The 15,203-nt window shown below is 53.1% G+C and overlaps 1 protein-coding gene across 3 annotated transcripts in view; it reads right to left on the reverse strand.

Annotated features, from left to right (window-relative positions):
* Window positions 1-217: 217 nt before the first annotated feature.
* COPS7B (COP9 signalosome subunit 7B) overlaps window positions 218-15,203 on the reverse strand; it is a 35,148-nt gene continuing 20,162 nt past the window's right edge. For 2 of the 3 annotated variants that reach the window (XM_051848099.2, XM_070070064.2), the window contains 2 exons: window positions 13,574-13,679; window positions 218-1,571 (listed from right to left, as the gene is read on the reverse strand). In XM_051848099.2, coding sequence (XP_051704059.2) covers window positions 1,413-1,571; window positions 13,574-13,679 — 265 coding nt within the window. In that variant the 3' untranslated portion in view covers window positions 218-1,412. The remainder of the gene's footprint in view (window positions 1,572-13,573; window positions 13,680-15,203) is intronic. The other variant, XM_089329738.1, reaches the window with a different exon arrangement.

The following is a 15,203-nucleotide window of genomic DNA, read 5'->3' on the forward strand; positions in this document are numbered from 1 at the left end:
GAAAAAGGGATTCAAGAAACACACTTTGGGAGTTTACTCTCCAGGTAGACGTGTTGTGTGGGCAGGTGGAACAGCTAGAAGCAGGCAGTGCTGGACACGTCAGGAAAAGGAGAAATCCACTCTCATCACGGTCCTGAAGCAGCGTTCCATGCCTCTGAACCACCCTCATTCCCCCCCAAGGTTCACCTGCTATGCAACTGCACACTTCACAGCCACATACAGCAAATCTACACTTTTATTTTTTTGTTCTAAAATGTGCTTTTTCCTCAATGAACTTTAGTATCAGTCCAGGACCTCCACCTCCCCTTAAGAAACAAAACAGAACGAAACGCACACAGAGACACACATGCCACCCTCCAACCAGGTGAAACCCCCGGCGATCAGTCCTAACAAATATTGACACAAGGGGGAAAAAGCATGTTGAAATGTATTAGAATCAGAACCTGTACAAAAAAAAATTAAAATATAACCTGAAACTGTTCAAGTTCAGAAAGTCTAGTCAAGTCCTTTTCTCTTGCCAGGAGGATGCCATCATCAGGGGCTCTGGGTCACCGGCCAGGAAGGGGTGGAGAGGAAGAGACTGAAGCAGCCACAGTCCTTCCCCACAGGGCCTTGGCCCCACCAACCCCACTGCAGGGCAGCCGGGAGGCATGAAAGGGCCTGGAGAGCATGTGGTGGCAGACAGCCCCCGTGGGCAGCTGAGCAGCCGGAGGAGCGGCCAGTAGAGGACAACCGGGCCGGGAGATCCCCTCTGCCTGCAGCCCCGCGGCCCCTCCACGTATGCTGAGTCAGTCCAGCACTCCCAGATAGTGGAGACCAGAGCTGGCTTTATGAGGCTGAAAACCTGCAGATTCAGTAAATGCAGCCCAGTGTCACATCCCTCCATCGCCTGAACTGGAGCTGCCAACAGGGCAAGGCAGGAGAGGGAAGAGGGGCATGGACACCTGGCTAGAGATCACCTGCACCATGGTGGGAACCCTGGGTGCACAGGCTGCACAAAGAGCGCCTCCCTCGCTCAGAGCGGGGCCTACCCCGCAGCCATCCCTGTGGGCCGGTTACAGCTGACTCCGGCTCGTGAACAGCCTGACCAAATGGCATGAGCAAAAGAAAAACTGGAGGGAGCCAAGCCCTTACAGAGACCAGAACCTCCTGGAGGGAAGCCGGGCAGTGTCTACCCGTTAACAAGGATGGCATCCGCGGAGCCCCTGAGTCTGAAGGGAGCAACTGGGAGGGAGGGAGGGGCAGGAGAAGGAGTCACGGTTTTTCTGGAACAGTACCAACAGGGTGGGGAGGCGCTGGTGAGGAAACGGGCAGCTCTGAACTCACTGCAGGTAGAGAGGGGGAGGAATGGGCCCTTGGTGTCCCCTCCCCGCCTGACCAGGCCTGGTGAGTACCAGCTGCCCCAGCCAGCCCTAGTGGCGGCTGGAGACCAGACCTTTCACTTTGGACATCTTCTTGGTGGGCTGCCTCTGCTCAGCATGAGGGGGACACTCCCGCTCGGCCAGCTGCTGCTCCATTTCCTGGGCCGAGGAGGACGCGGTCGCTTTGAGCGTCTTCTTGATGTTGGTAACCTGGAGAAAGACACAGAACTGGAGTCAACCTGATCTCAGTATGAGGATGGCCACACAGAGGAGCAGCCAAAATGCTCTGCAAAGAAACAGGGAATTATCTACAGAAATTCATCTCAACTGCCGTGACGCCCACACCCCATACTGGAGTGCCTGGGTTCGAGTCCCACCTCTGCTTAGATCCCACCTTCTCACTAATGTGTACTCTGGAGAGCAGCAAATGAAGGCTCAAGTGCTTGGGTTCCCACCACTCAAACAGGAGACCTGGAATGAGTTCTGGGCTCCTGGCTTTGGACATCTGCACAGTGAACCAGCAGATGGAAGATCTCCGTCTCTATCTCTCTGCCTTTCAAAGAACCAAAACAGAGCAAAAGAAAAGAAATACAGATGTGGAGCAATGAGCAGGAGCTACTCATGGGAGACATATGGAAATGAACCACGCAAACACGTGAAACCAGTGCTGTCTTAGAGGAAGCAAGTGCAGCGGACCATCCGGCAGAGATACAGCAAGGAGGTGAAAGAAACTAATGGTTCCATGTCCTAGGAAACAGAAAGGGGGACCCAAGAATTTTGTACTCAGCTGTTTTTCACAAAACTTCTGGGAATGCAGCTCCAAAAACACTTCTGGGAGAGGGGATGCACTCCTCATAGCTGAGTCCGTGTTGCCATATCGCCCTCTCAGGCATAACTGCCCTGATGCGTACCTCCCCCGTGGCCTGTGGCACACACATTCCTGACGCTGGTCTAATGGGTCTTTTACACCTCTGCTCTTCAGCTCACAGGGAAGGAAAGCAGGGAGAGAAGCAAGGTGGTGGGGGAGAGGGCCAACCAAATGCTAGCCTGGGTTTTAAAATCATTAGAGAAGGCTGGTGCAGAGCGAGGTGCGCGTCTGTTGGTGGGAAGGAAACGTGCTTCCGTGTTCTCTGACAGGCAAGAGGCTTGGATTTCTACAGAACAGGAAGGAAGTGGGCAGGGCCACAAGTTCTGAACAGGTCAGAAAGTCGGAACCCAAGTAAGAGGGTCCAAACGCAGAGCAAACAGTGCTTTCGAGTGAGACAAGTTTTTGGTTCCTGGAGAGAGCCAGCATCTGCAGAGTCAACCTCGATGAGCCTGCAGGCAGTTGTTTGTCGTTGTTGTCATTTTGAGATGCAGGAAACAGCCACGCCCCCAAACCACTGCAAGCTCACTTGGCACACTCATATTTCTGCAAGGAGAGTCACAGAGGGCCGAGGGCTGGGCAGTCAACATCAAGGGCAGGCACCCGGTGCCAGGCAGAGCGTGCTCTGGCACTCACTGCTGCGCGGTGTCTCTGATCCAGCAGTCAGGTGGTGTGTGGGACAGGGAAGACTGTGCAGCAAGTGGATGGCTTCTCTATCCCCCTTCTCTAAGAAGGACATTTGTTATTGGTTATTTTCTCTTACTTCGAGTCATATTTTGATGGCCTTGAAGGAGAGACCAAGAAACGTGATTGAGGCTGGCATTGGGGATCACGGGTTAAGCAGCCGCCTGCAATGCTGGCCTCCTAGGTGAGCGCTGGTTCCAGTCTCAGCTACTCCACTTCCAATCCAGCTCCCTGCTAACGCTCCTAGGAAAGCCGTAGAAGATGACCCAAGTCCTTAGCCCCTGCACTCACGTGGGAGGCCCGGATAAAGTTCCTGACTCCATCAGATGGAGGCAGATGGAAGATCGATCTCTCTCTCTCTCCCCCTCCCTCCATCCCTCCATTTCTCTAACACTGCCTTTCAGATAAATAAATATTTAAAAAAAAAGAAATAAAGAAATGTGATTTCTCAGGTATAACTGCCACATAAATAACAGTCAAGGCTTCTCTGAAATGTTTTGCAAGTATTAGGAGGGAGACTGATTAAAACCTTAGTGGGGGCCGGCGCCGCGGCTCACTAGGCTAATCCTCCACCTTGCGGCGCCAGCACACCGGGTTCTAGTCCCGGTCGGGGCACCGGATTCTGTCCCGGTTGCCCCTCTTCCAGGCCAGCTCTCTGCTGTGGCCAGGGAGTGCAGTGGAGGATGGCCCAAGTCCTTGGGCCCTGCACCCCATGGGAGACCAGGAGAACCACCTGGCTCCTGCCATCGGATCAGCGCGCCGCGCCGGCCACAGCGCACCGGCCATTGGAGGGTGAACCAACGGCAAAAGGAAGACCCTTCTCTCTGTCTCTCTCTCTGTCCACTCTGCCTCTCAAAAAAAAAAAAAAAAAAAAAGGCTGGCGCCACGGCTCACTAGGCTAATCCTCCGCCTTGCGGCGCCGGCACACCGGGTTCTAGTCCCGGTCAGGGCGCCGGATTCTGTCCCGGTTGCCCCTCTTCCAGGCCAGCTCTCTGCTGTGGCCAGGGAGTGCAGTGGAGGATGGCCCAGGTGCTTGGGCCCTGCACTCCATGGGAGACCAGGAGAAGCACCTGGCTCCTGCCTTCGGATCAGCGCGGTGCGCCGGCCACTGGAGGGTGAACCAACGGCAAAGGAAGACCTTTCTCTCTGTCTCTCTCTCTCTCTCACTATCCACTCTGCCTACCAAAAAAAAAAAAAAAAAAAAAAAAAAAACTTAGTGGGAACAGCATGACTCAAGTTTCTGTCTTTGCATGTCACTCACCTCTGATTTCTAAAGCACTGGAAGATTTGCCAACCTAACATGAGCTGAGGGAGCATTTCCCCAAAGCTGACAAGATTTTAATCAAAGACATTAGAAAACTAACAGATTTTCTTTTCGAGGCCTCTGATTCCAAAAGTGGCTTCTTGTCGAGCTAATTCTTACCTTCCCAGTTAGCAAAGTACCTTCACTAAAAATTAAAAAATAGAACCCCCCAAAATAGCTTTCTTAATTTCACCACGGCTAATAACACCAAAAACTTACTTTCTCAAGTTTTATAATAATTTTTATGAAACAATCAGCTTACCCTACACAGTTTTCTGTACTGACTCATTCACTCTATTTTAACTCTACTGAAAGAGAGAGAGCTCTTCTATCTGCTAGTTCACTCCCCCAGACTGCCACATGGCCTACGGGACCAGGCTGGAGCCAGGAGCCAGGAACTTCATCTGGGTCTCCCATGTGGGTGGCAGTGGCCGAAGGACTTAGGCCATCTGCTGCTGCTTTCCCAGGCCATTAGCACGAAGCTGAATCAGGAGTGGAGCAGCTGGGTCCGAAACCAGCCTCCACATGGGATGCTGGCATCACAGCGGCTGCTTTACCCTCTATGTCACAAGGCTGGCCCTACAGTTCTATTTTCTCTCTCTCTCTCTCTCTCTCTCTCTCTCTCTCTCTCTCTCTCTCTCTCTTTCTTTCTTTCTTTCTTTTTAAAGACTTACTTATTTATTTGGAAAGCAGAGTTACAGAGAGGCAGAGAGAGAGAGAGAGAGAGAAAGAGGTCTTCCATCCATTGGTTCACTCGCCAATTGGCCACAATGGTCAGAGCTGGGCCAATCCAAAGCAAGGAACCTGGAGCTTCCTCCAGGTCTTCCACGTAGGTGCAGTGGCCCAAGGACTTGCGCCATCTTCTACTGCTTTCCCAGGCCATAGCAAAGAGCTGGATCTGAAGAGGAGCAGCCAGGACTAGAACCAGTGCTCATGTGGGATGCTGGCACTGCAGGCAGCGGGTTTACGTGCTATGCCACAGCACCAGCCCCATACAGTTCTATATTCAATCCCATGTCCCTGTGTTTCTGGAATATAAAGTCATCACAAGCCGGTAAGACATGAATAATCAGCATTTCTTTCACAATGGCTCTAGTGCAGCTCAGCTGAGGGGTCAGTGCCAGGCCTGCCCTAGGAAGCAGACTCTGCCTGTGGCTCATCCACCAAGGCCACGTTCTCTCACTGGGGCTCAGGCCGACTCCCGCTGCTTGCTTTGCAGACTTTCTTGGTGGATATGCTTTTTCCTTCCAATGCGATACCCCTCCTCACAGGCAGTGAGCTGTACTCACAGGTTCCCCCCTCCTCACAGGCAGTGAGCTATACTCACAGGTCCCCGCCTCCTCACAGGCAGTGAGCTGTACTCACAGGTTCCCCCCTCCTCACAGGCAGTGAGCTGTACTCACAGGTTCCCCCCTCCTCACAGGCAGTGAGCTGTACTCACAGGTTCCCCCCCCCGCACAGGCAGTGAGCTGTACTCACAGGTTCTCCCTCTCCTCACAGGCAGTGAGCTGTACTCACAGGTTCCCCCCCGCACAGGCAGTGAGCTATACTCACAGGTTCCCCCCCTCACAGGCAGTGAGCTATACTCACAGGTTCCCCCCCTCACAGGCAGTGAGCTATACTCACAGGTTCCCCCCCTCACAGGCAGTGAGCTATACTCACAGGTTCCCCCCCCGCCTCACAGGCAGTGAGCTGTACTCACAGGTTCCCCCCCGCACAGGCAGTGAGCTATACTCACAGGTTCTCCCTCTCCTCACAGGCAGTGAGCTGTACTCACAGGTTCCCCCCCCTCTTCACAGGCAGTGAGCTGTACTCACAGGTTCCCCCCCTCCTCACAGGCAGTGAGCTGTACTCACAGGTTCCCCCCTCACAGGCAGTGAGCTGTACTCACAGGTTCCCCCCTCACAGGCAGTGAGCTGTACTCACAGGTTCCCCCCCGCCTCACAGGCAGTGAGCTGTACTCACAGGTTCCCCCCCTCCTCACAGGCAGTGAGCTGTACTCACAGGTTCCCCCCCTCCTCACAGGCAGTGAGCTGTACTCACAGGTTCCCCCCTCCTCACAGGCAGTGAGCTGTACTCACAGGTTCTCCCCCTCACAGGCAGTGAGCTGTACTCACAGGTCCCCCCCCCTTCACAGGCAGTGAGCTGTACTCACAGGTTCCCCCCCTCCTCACAGGCAGTGAGCTGTACTCACAGGTTCCCCCCTCACAGGCAGTGAGCTGTACTCACAGGTTCCCCCCTCACAGGCAGTGAGCTGTACTCACAGGTTCCCCCCTCACAGGCAGTGAGCTGTACTCACAGGTTCCCCCCCGCCTCACAGGCAGTGAGCTGTACTCACAGGTTCCCCCCCTCCTCACAGGCAGTGAGCTGTACTCACAGGTTCCCCCCTCCTCACAGGCAGTGAGCTGTACTCACAGGTTCCCCCCTCCTCACAGGCAGTGAGCTGTACTCACAGGTTCTCCCCCTCACAGGCAGTGAGCTGTACTCACAGGTTCCCCCCCCTCCTCACAGGCAGTGAGCTGTACTCACAGGTTCCCCCCCTCCTCACAGGCAGTGAGCTGTACTCACAGGTTCCCCCCCCCGCACAGGCAGTGAGCTGTACTCACAGGTTCCCCCCCTCCTCACAGGCAGTGAGCTGTACTCACAGGTTCCCCCCTCCTCACAGGCAGTGAGCTGTACTCACAGGTTCCCCCCCTCCTCACAGGCAGTGAGCTGTACTCACAGGTTCCCCCCCCCGCACAGGCAGTGAGCTGTACTCACAGGTTCCCCCCTCACAGGCAGTGAGCTGTACTCACAGGTTCCCCCCCGCCTCACAGGCAGTGAGCTGTACTCACAGGTTCCCCCCCTCCTCACAGGCAGTGAGCTGTACTCACAGGTTCCCCCCTCCTCACAGGCAGTGAGCTGTACTCACAGGTTCTCCCTCTCCTCACAGGCAGTGAGCTGTACTCACAGGTTCCCCCCCTCCTCACAGGCAGTGAGCTGTACTCACAGGTTCCCCCCCCCGCACAGGCAGTGAGCTGTACTCACAGGTTCCCCCCCTCCTCACAGGCAGTGAGCTGTACTCACAGGTTCCCCCCTCCTCACAGGCAGTGAGCTGTACTCACAGGTTCCCCCCCTCCTCACAGGCAGTGAGCTGTACTCACAGGTTCCCCCCCCCCGCACAGGCAGTGAGCTGTACTCACAGGTTCCCCCCCGCCTCACAGGCAGTGAGCTGTACTCACAGGTTCCCCCCCGCACAGGCAGTGAGCTATACTCACAGGTTCTCCCTCTCCTCACAGGCAGTGAGCTGTACTCACAGGTTCCCTCTCCTCACAGGCAGTGAGCTGTACTCACAGGTTCCCCCCCTCACAGGCAGTGAGCTATACTCACAGGTTCTCCCTCTCCTCACAGGCAGTGAGCTGTACTCACAGGTTCCCCCCTCCTCACAGGCAGTGAGCTGTACTCACAGGTTCCCCCCCTCCTCACAGGCAGTGAGCTGTACTCACAGGTTCCCCCCCGCACAGGCAGTGAGCTGTACTCACAGGTTCCCTCTCCTCACAGGCAGTGAGCTATACTCACAGGTTCTCCCTCTCCTCACAGGCAGTGAGCTGTACTCACAGGTTCCCCCCTCCTCACAGGCAGTGAGCTGTACTCACAGGTTCCCCCCCCTCCTCACAGGCAGTGAGCTGTACTCACAGGTTCCCCCCTCCTCACAGGCAGTGAGCTGTACTCACAGGTTCCCCTCCTCACAGGCAGTGAGCTGTACTCACAGGTTCCCCCCTCCTCACAGGCAGTGAGCTGTACTCACAGGTTCCCCCCCTCCTCACAGGCAGTGAGCTGTACTCACAGGTTCCCCCCCCCTCACAGGCAGCTAGCTGTACTCACAGGTTCCCTCTCACTCCAGGTCCTGCGGGAGCCCACGAGTGCTCTTCTCCAGTTCCCCGTGCTCTGCTGGACTGTCATCTTTCCCACCACCCCAGAGGCAGAGTCGCCCTATCTCATAGCGAGTGACTCAATTCTGTTAAAAGGCCTTGATCCAAGATCCTGACCAAAGCTTTGAGCAAAGTAAGACAGAGCATGGATGCCCATTCAGAGGTTCATTTACTTCCTCAAGCAGTGTCCTTTTAGAGCAACTACCCTCCTGATGAGCTACTCTGGGTGCTGAGTGGCCTTGGTGTGGAAGAAAAGACAAAGGAGAGCTGGCTCAGGGAAGAACCGGGTTCCTTCTCCAGTGTGAAAGAACCTCTCAAGATCGGGCAACTTCCATCCACACTGCTCTCTCCTTATCCTGGGTCAAGCCACACTGGTCCTGGACCAGACCTGGAAGCAGCCATTTCCCCTCTGCCTTTCCGCCTGCCATGAACCTACTCCAGCCCAGGCAGCACTGCTCTTTAGCCCCTGGGACCCAGCCCGGAGAGCAGAGTGCTCCACCACACGGACCTGCTCCCCTCAGTCTCTCACTCGCGGTCACTCATACACCACCCTGTCTCTGTGCTCCTCCGGGAAGACCCCAGGAACCCAAGTTGGCTACAGTCCTCATCACCTGGAGGCACAACACCGCATGGGGGAAAAACGCCTTCTTGGCAAAGTGTCTCCTGAGCCTAAGAAATGAAGCCCTCTATTCTTGGCAAAGACTCAGCCCCAGTGGGAGAAGGCTGTGCCGTCACGCTGGGTTCCATGCAGGGGTGCCCTGCTCACGTCGGCTTTATCGCTGCCACCACACTCAGCACGCAGAGTGCACAAGGGGGCTGGCGCACCACTGACGATGCTCGAAGCTGAAGAGGATCTCAGAGTCCAGCAGCTTCTGCAGCCGCTGGGCAGGTCCACACGGGGACGGCTCCTCCGAATGCCAGATCAGCTGCTTAGGTCAGCCCGACGGTTACACCGTGTTAGCCTCGCAGACTTGCTTGAGAAGTCCAATTCCTCCTCCGCAGCGCCGGCCTTCAACTGACAAACACCACCCCCACACTCGTCGTCTTCTGGCCTGAATTTGACCTCGTCCCTTCGGATTTTCTTCTGCGTGGCCTGGCTGCAGGCCTTCCCCATGCCACTCACTCCCAGATGGTCTAGCCTTTGTCACTCTTCGAAACATGAACCTCAGGGATTTTCAAATGGGATTGCTCCCACCAGCAAAAATGCAGCCTCGCTCCATCAGAGACTTAAAGATGCATTAAAACAAGAGAGGAGCTCCCTAGAGCAAGGAGACTTCCTTCAGTTGTGGGGCAAAGCAAAGGGGAACAGCCAGAGAGCCTGCAGTTGGAAAAGCCCCACAGGAAAAGGAAAGCTGAGAGGTGGAGAGAGCCCTGTCCAGGAGGCCCCAGGAGGCACGCTGTCAGCACGTGGTAACGCCAGCAAGCCTCAAGACCTGCCACCAGCTGGCCCTCCGGGGCACTATCTACCTAATGGAAAACAGCGCTTCCTCGACGGTTATCCTGACCTGCCTACCTGAGTGAGATATTCTACTTTGTAAACGCAGCAACAGCTGTGGACAAACGTCACAGAACATCAGACAAGGACACACTCAGAGACACAAATGTTCCAAAATCCAGGGTAAGTGAGGTGCTTTGTGATGCTGCGACTCCCACAGCTTCCCCTCCAGAGCGCCTGCTCAGAGACAACGAGCTGGCACGTGCTGTGCCTGCGCTCTCTCCCTCAGCTATGCTGCAGCTGTGAGTAAGCGGCTTGCGCCACTTGTGTGAAACACTACAAGGAACCAACTCTCAGGCAGCTTCGGGTCGGGCAGGCTGCACTGCCAGCTGCCAGGAAGGGCACTGGAAGCTGCAGCTCGCCAGACGGAAGCTGTGATTCTAAGATCTGGGGGAGGAGGGACATCAAGTCGTCCCCCCGAGAACATGCTAAAGACCACCAACCAAGTTGAGAAATGGCTTAAGGAGTTCGGCCCAGGGTAACAGAGGCATGAGCACAAGCAGAACGTGACACAGCTCCCTTTGCTCTCTGCAGACTGGCCCTGTTCACGACAAGGAATGGTTGGGGACAGCTCCTGTGTGGCTCCAGCATCAACACTCTGTACTTAGGAACCAGGTCATTCGTCACCGAATGGAAGAACTGACCAGGCTCTGAGCTCTCACCATGTTCTCACTTTTTCCACACTGAACTGTCCGCAATCTGCTACAAGACTACTAAGCCGGCAGATGGTTTGCATTGGTGGTGGAGGCAGCCTTGGCTTTTGCCTCAGCTTTCCCTCAGACTTGAATCTTTACTGCCACCTGCTGGCAGCATCAGCTCTGCCAACAGGGTAGCTGAGTTTTCCACACACACAAACGGGCGTGCTGCCGTGCACCCTCCTCAATCACCATGAGCTGAGGGATCTGCACTGCTGTGAAGTGTAAGGTGTGCCTCGAGCATGCGCCAAGTTCTGTACTAGTTCTGTTCATATTTGCCTTTCTTTTGTCCAATATGCCATTTATTACAGAAATAAACTTGAACGGTTAAAAATTCTACAACTAGTAACGTTCCTCTCTGCTAATAGCCTAACACAATCGGCAAGCCTGGGGGACAAGCAGCAGAAACCAGCTGCAGGGAGCAGCCCCGCCCAGTGCCTCCAGCCAGGATAAGGACCGCTGGTCTGCCTCAGGCCTACTCCAAGGAAAGGCAGGCTGTGGTTCATCTCTTCTTCCAGGCTTTGACTTGCAGGGAAGAATAAACAGACAGTGGTCAACTCTTGCTCCCTTGCTCTGAACCTCCGTCCCAGGCCAGAGAGGAAGTCACCTTCGATGAGAGGGTGACTGCACTCAGCTCACTAGAGAGGCGACAGGCTTGTTTTGGCTACTGTTAAATGTAGTTCACACACTTTGGCCAGAAGTAGGAGGATTAAAAATGGATTATGGGGCCGGCGCCGCGGCTCAATAGGCTAATACTCCACCTTGCAGCGCCAGCATCCCATATGAGCCCCAGTTCTAGTCCTGGCTGCTCTTCTTCCCATCCACTCTCTGTTATGGCCTGGGAAAGCAGTGGAAGATGGCCCAAGTCTTTGGGCCCCTGCACCCGTGTGGGAGACCTGGAAGAAGCCCCTGGCTCCTGGCTTTGGATCAGTGCAGCTCCAGCTGTCATGGCCAATTGGGGAGTGAACCATGGATAGAATACCTTTCTCTCTGTCTCTCCCTCTCAATATCTGTAATTTTACCTCTCAAACAAATAAATAAAATCTTAAAAAAACAAAAATGCACTATAGACCAAACACCCACAGAGCATATATATGGGGGGGGGGGGTGGATTCAAAATAAATGCGCTTGAGTCCATGAAGAACCCAGTCCGGCAGGCCGCTGACACCCTCTTTGGTGTACCGGGAATATTCAGTGCAGCATCTGAGTGCGTACTGCGCATGGCTGAGGCGTGGGACAAGGAGCTGGATTTACAAAGACAAGTAAGACACAGGTTGCATTTCCAAGGGGCAGGGGAACTCTCCAAGTCTCACACTCACTTCTTATGCTCCTTAGCTGCAATTCTAGGCCTCTCTTTGCCACACTCTCGGACAACTGATTTGTAAAAGCTCATGAAACACCATTAACACGTACAGCCCATCCACATTAGAAAAGGATTTCCACTACTGATAATGATCAAAGCTTCTGATGGTAAGGGTTCCAAACAAATTCTGAGGGCACTGCACTTGTCAGGCTACAGGCGCACAAACAAGCACCCAGTACATAAAGGCTGAAGTCTGCACACATCCAAGAGGCTAAAAAAATGTCCTGAACACCCAGATGTCACTAAAACCATTCCCACCTGCGTACCTTCACTGAGTCTCAACTACCCAATGTTTTTGCTTTTATTCATGATTTTTTAAAGTTCATAATACATACCCATACATTACAAACTCTCCTTCTTTAGGGCAGAGAGAAGGCTATACACTTGCCTCACCACTTAAGAATCAGGACCCTGGGGCCAGCATTGTGGTGTAGCAGGTGAAGCCAGCAACTGCAACACTGGCATCCCATGTGGGTGCTGGCTTGTGTCCTCAGTTGCTCCACTTGCCATCCAACTCCCTCCTAATGCACCTGGGAAAGCAGTGGAGGATGGCCCAAGTGGGAGACCTGGAAGAAGCTCCTGGTTCCTAGCTGTGGACTGGCCCAGTCACATAGGGAGTGAACCAGCAGATGGATATCTCTCTGTCTCTCCCTCTCTAACTCTGCCTTTCAAATAAATAAATAAATCTTAAAAAAAAAAAAAAAAATCAGAACCCTACCAAGGCCTTGAAGCCCACATACCCCTGCTTACCTGCACCCCTCCCTCCACTGTACCTGGTACCCACCATCTTCCTATCTTAAAAAATATATTTGTTTTTGTTTTTATTTATTTGAAAGGCAGAGAGACAGAGAGATTTTCCATTCCACAGTTTGTTCCCCAAATGCCTGCACCAGGTGGGGCTGAGTCAGGCTGAAGCCAGCGGCCAGGAACTCAATCCATACCACTCACACGGGTAGCACGAAGCAAGTATTTGAGCCATCACTCACTGCTTCCCAGGAAGCCCGAGTCAGAAGCTGAGCCAGGACTCAAACTCAAGCACTCATTGATGAGATGCAGGTGTCCCAGCAACCACTTCACCAAATGCCAACCTTCCTTTTGTCCATTTTTTAAAAATTTACTTATTTATTTGAGGGGCCGACATTGTGGTGTAGTGGGTAAAGCCACCACCTGCAAAGCTGGCATCCCATATGGGTGCAGATTCGAGAGCCGGCCACTCCACTTTCAATCCAGCTCCCTGCTATTGTGCCTAGGAAAGCAGCAGAGGATGGCCGGACTGCTTGGGCTGCTGCACCCACCTGGGATTTCTAGAGGAAGCTCCTGACCCCTGGCTTTGGCCTGGCCCAACCTCAGCCATTGTGGCCATTTAGGGAGTGAACCAGCGGATAGAAGATCTCTCTCCCTCTGTCTCTTCCTCTTTCTGGGTAACTTTCAAATGAAAATAAATAAGTCCTCCAGATCAGAAGTGGAACAGCCGGGACTTGAACTAGTGCCCACATGGGATGCCAGTGCCACAGGCGGTGGCTTTTACTCACTATACCACAACCACAGCCCCTCTTTTGTCCATTTTTAAGATCCATCCCCCAGACTCGTTTTTTGTTTTTTTTTTTTTTTTTGGTGCTACAGTTGCAAAGTGCAGGTATTCTGTGAAACTCCAACCTCCTCTGCTCGGCCGGCCTGCTCATCCTCTGCCAATCAGGAATCAGAAGGGAGGCTGACAGTGCTCAGGGCGGGAACTATATCCCACTCATCCCTGTGTCCCAGCACCAGGCCCAGTGCCTGCTTGTTGGTTAACTGCTTCTTTAACCTACACCAACACTCACATAAAAAACAAAAACACCAAAAAAAAAAGGAAGCCAGGTACTCCTGGAGAGAGGCTCAAACACTCCGCCCCCTTACCTCTGCTTCCACCTGCTGCTGAGTCCGGTTGTGGTTCTCTTTGTACTGGTTGGCTCTCAGGACCTGCTGCTCGATGCCGAGCAGAACCGCTTCACAGCCGTCACACCTGCCGAGCAGAACGCCAGCCTTAGCTGCGGAGGGCCCAGAGACCTCCCTCCCAGTGGCCTCCCAGCACCCTGTAGGGACTTCTTCCAACACGCCCTGAGCCAAGGCTCTCAGCCCTCCTGCAGTCCCTTCTAAAGACAAGCATATCTAAACACACTGCGGAGGACGTAAGGAGACAGACAGCGATCTGGAGGGAGCTTCCTAGAACATCGGTTTGATTTTCAACCTCTGCACCCACACGAAATGGTTTACAGGATGTAAAGGAAGGAAGGAGGAGATACTTCACAGGTGGCACTGATGAGTTACTTTCCTCAACAGAAAAAAAAAAAAAACTTTCTAAAAGCATCCTTTGCATGTACTTCAAAAAGTTCATGGAAAATGAAATTAAAAGATATTATTTTAGTGCAAAAAAATTTCTGATCCATGAGTAGTGTTTTTCTAACATGAATTTCCATGAATTTCTGACGATTTCTCATATGCATGGATTTCAGATTTTTTTACACCAAAAAAATTATCTTTCAATTCCATTTTCCAGTGAAGTTTTTGAAGTCCCCATCCGTTCTGCAGTGCCCCTTTCCTCAGAAGCTTAAGTTACTTTCTAATGGTCATGTCTCTGCTTGTTATTCTCCCAACTTTTATTTTGAAAAATTTAAAACAGAAATAAAAACTGAGGGGCTGGGGTTGTGGCCAGCACCCCATATGGGTTCCGGATGCTCTATCCCATATAAAACCCACCTGCTCCGTTTTTAATCCAGCTCCCAAGTAACGTGCCTGGGAGAGCAGTGGAAGACAGTCCAAGTAACTGGACCCCTGCCACCCACGTGGCAGACTCAGACGGAGTTCCAGCTCCTGGCCATTGCAGCCATGTGAACAAGCACATGGAAAATCTGTCTCTCCCTCTTGTTGTAACTCTGCCTTTCAAATAAATGAAACAAGAAAGCTGGGGCCAGCACTGCAGTGTAGTGGGTAAAGCCGCCACCTACAGTGCTGGCATCCTACATGGGCACTGGTTCGAGTCCTGGCTGCTCCACTTCTGATCCAGCTCTCTGTTATGGCCTGGGAAAGCAGTAGAAGATGGCCCAAGTACTTGGGACCTTGCACCCACGTGGGAGACCCGGAAGAAGCTCCTGGCATCAGGTCAGCACAGCTCTAGCTGCTGCAGCCATCTGAGGAGTAAACAAGCAGATGGAAGACCTCTCTCTCTCTCTCTGTCTGCCTCTGCCTGTCTGTAATCTGGCTTTCAAATAAAATCAATCAAGCTTAAAAAAAAAAAGAAAAGAAAGTTGATAGAACAATGATTTAAAATTCAAAATGACTCAAGATTCGAAAGTTATCAAAGTTGTATCATACTTGTTGGATCTCTCTATAAAGCAATTTTGTTTCCTATCTAATTCCAATCCCCTAAATAGGAGTTTTATAAATCTCTCCTAGGGGCAGATATGCCTCTTGGGACACCTACATCCTATATCCCTTGGGCTCCGCCCTGGCTCTGCTTCTGATTCCAACCTCCTGCTAACGCACACCT

Source organism: Oryctolagus cuniculus, chromosome 3 (assembly GCF_051225735.1).
Source record: "Oryctolagus cuniculus isolate XC-2025 breed Fujian yellow rabbit chromosome 3, ASM5122573v1, whole genome shotgun sequence".
Taxonomy (NCBI): domain Eukaryota; kingdom Metazoa; phylum Chordata; class Mammalia; order Lagomorpha; family Leporidae; genus Oryctolagus; species Oryctolagus cuniculus.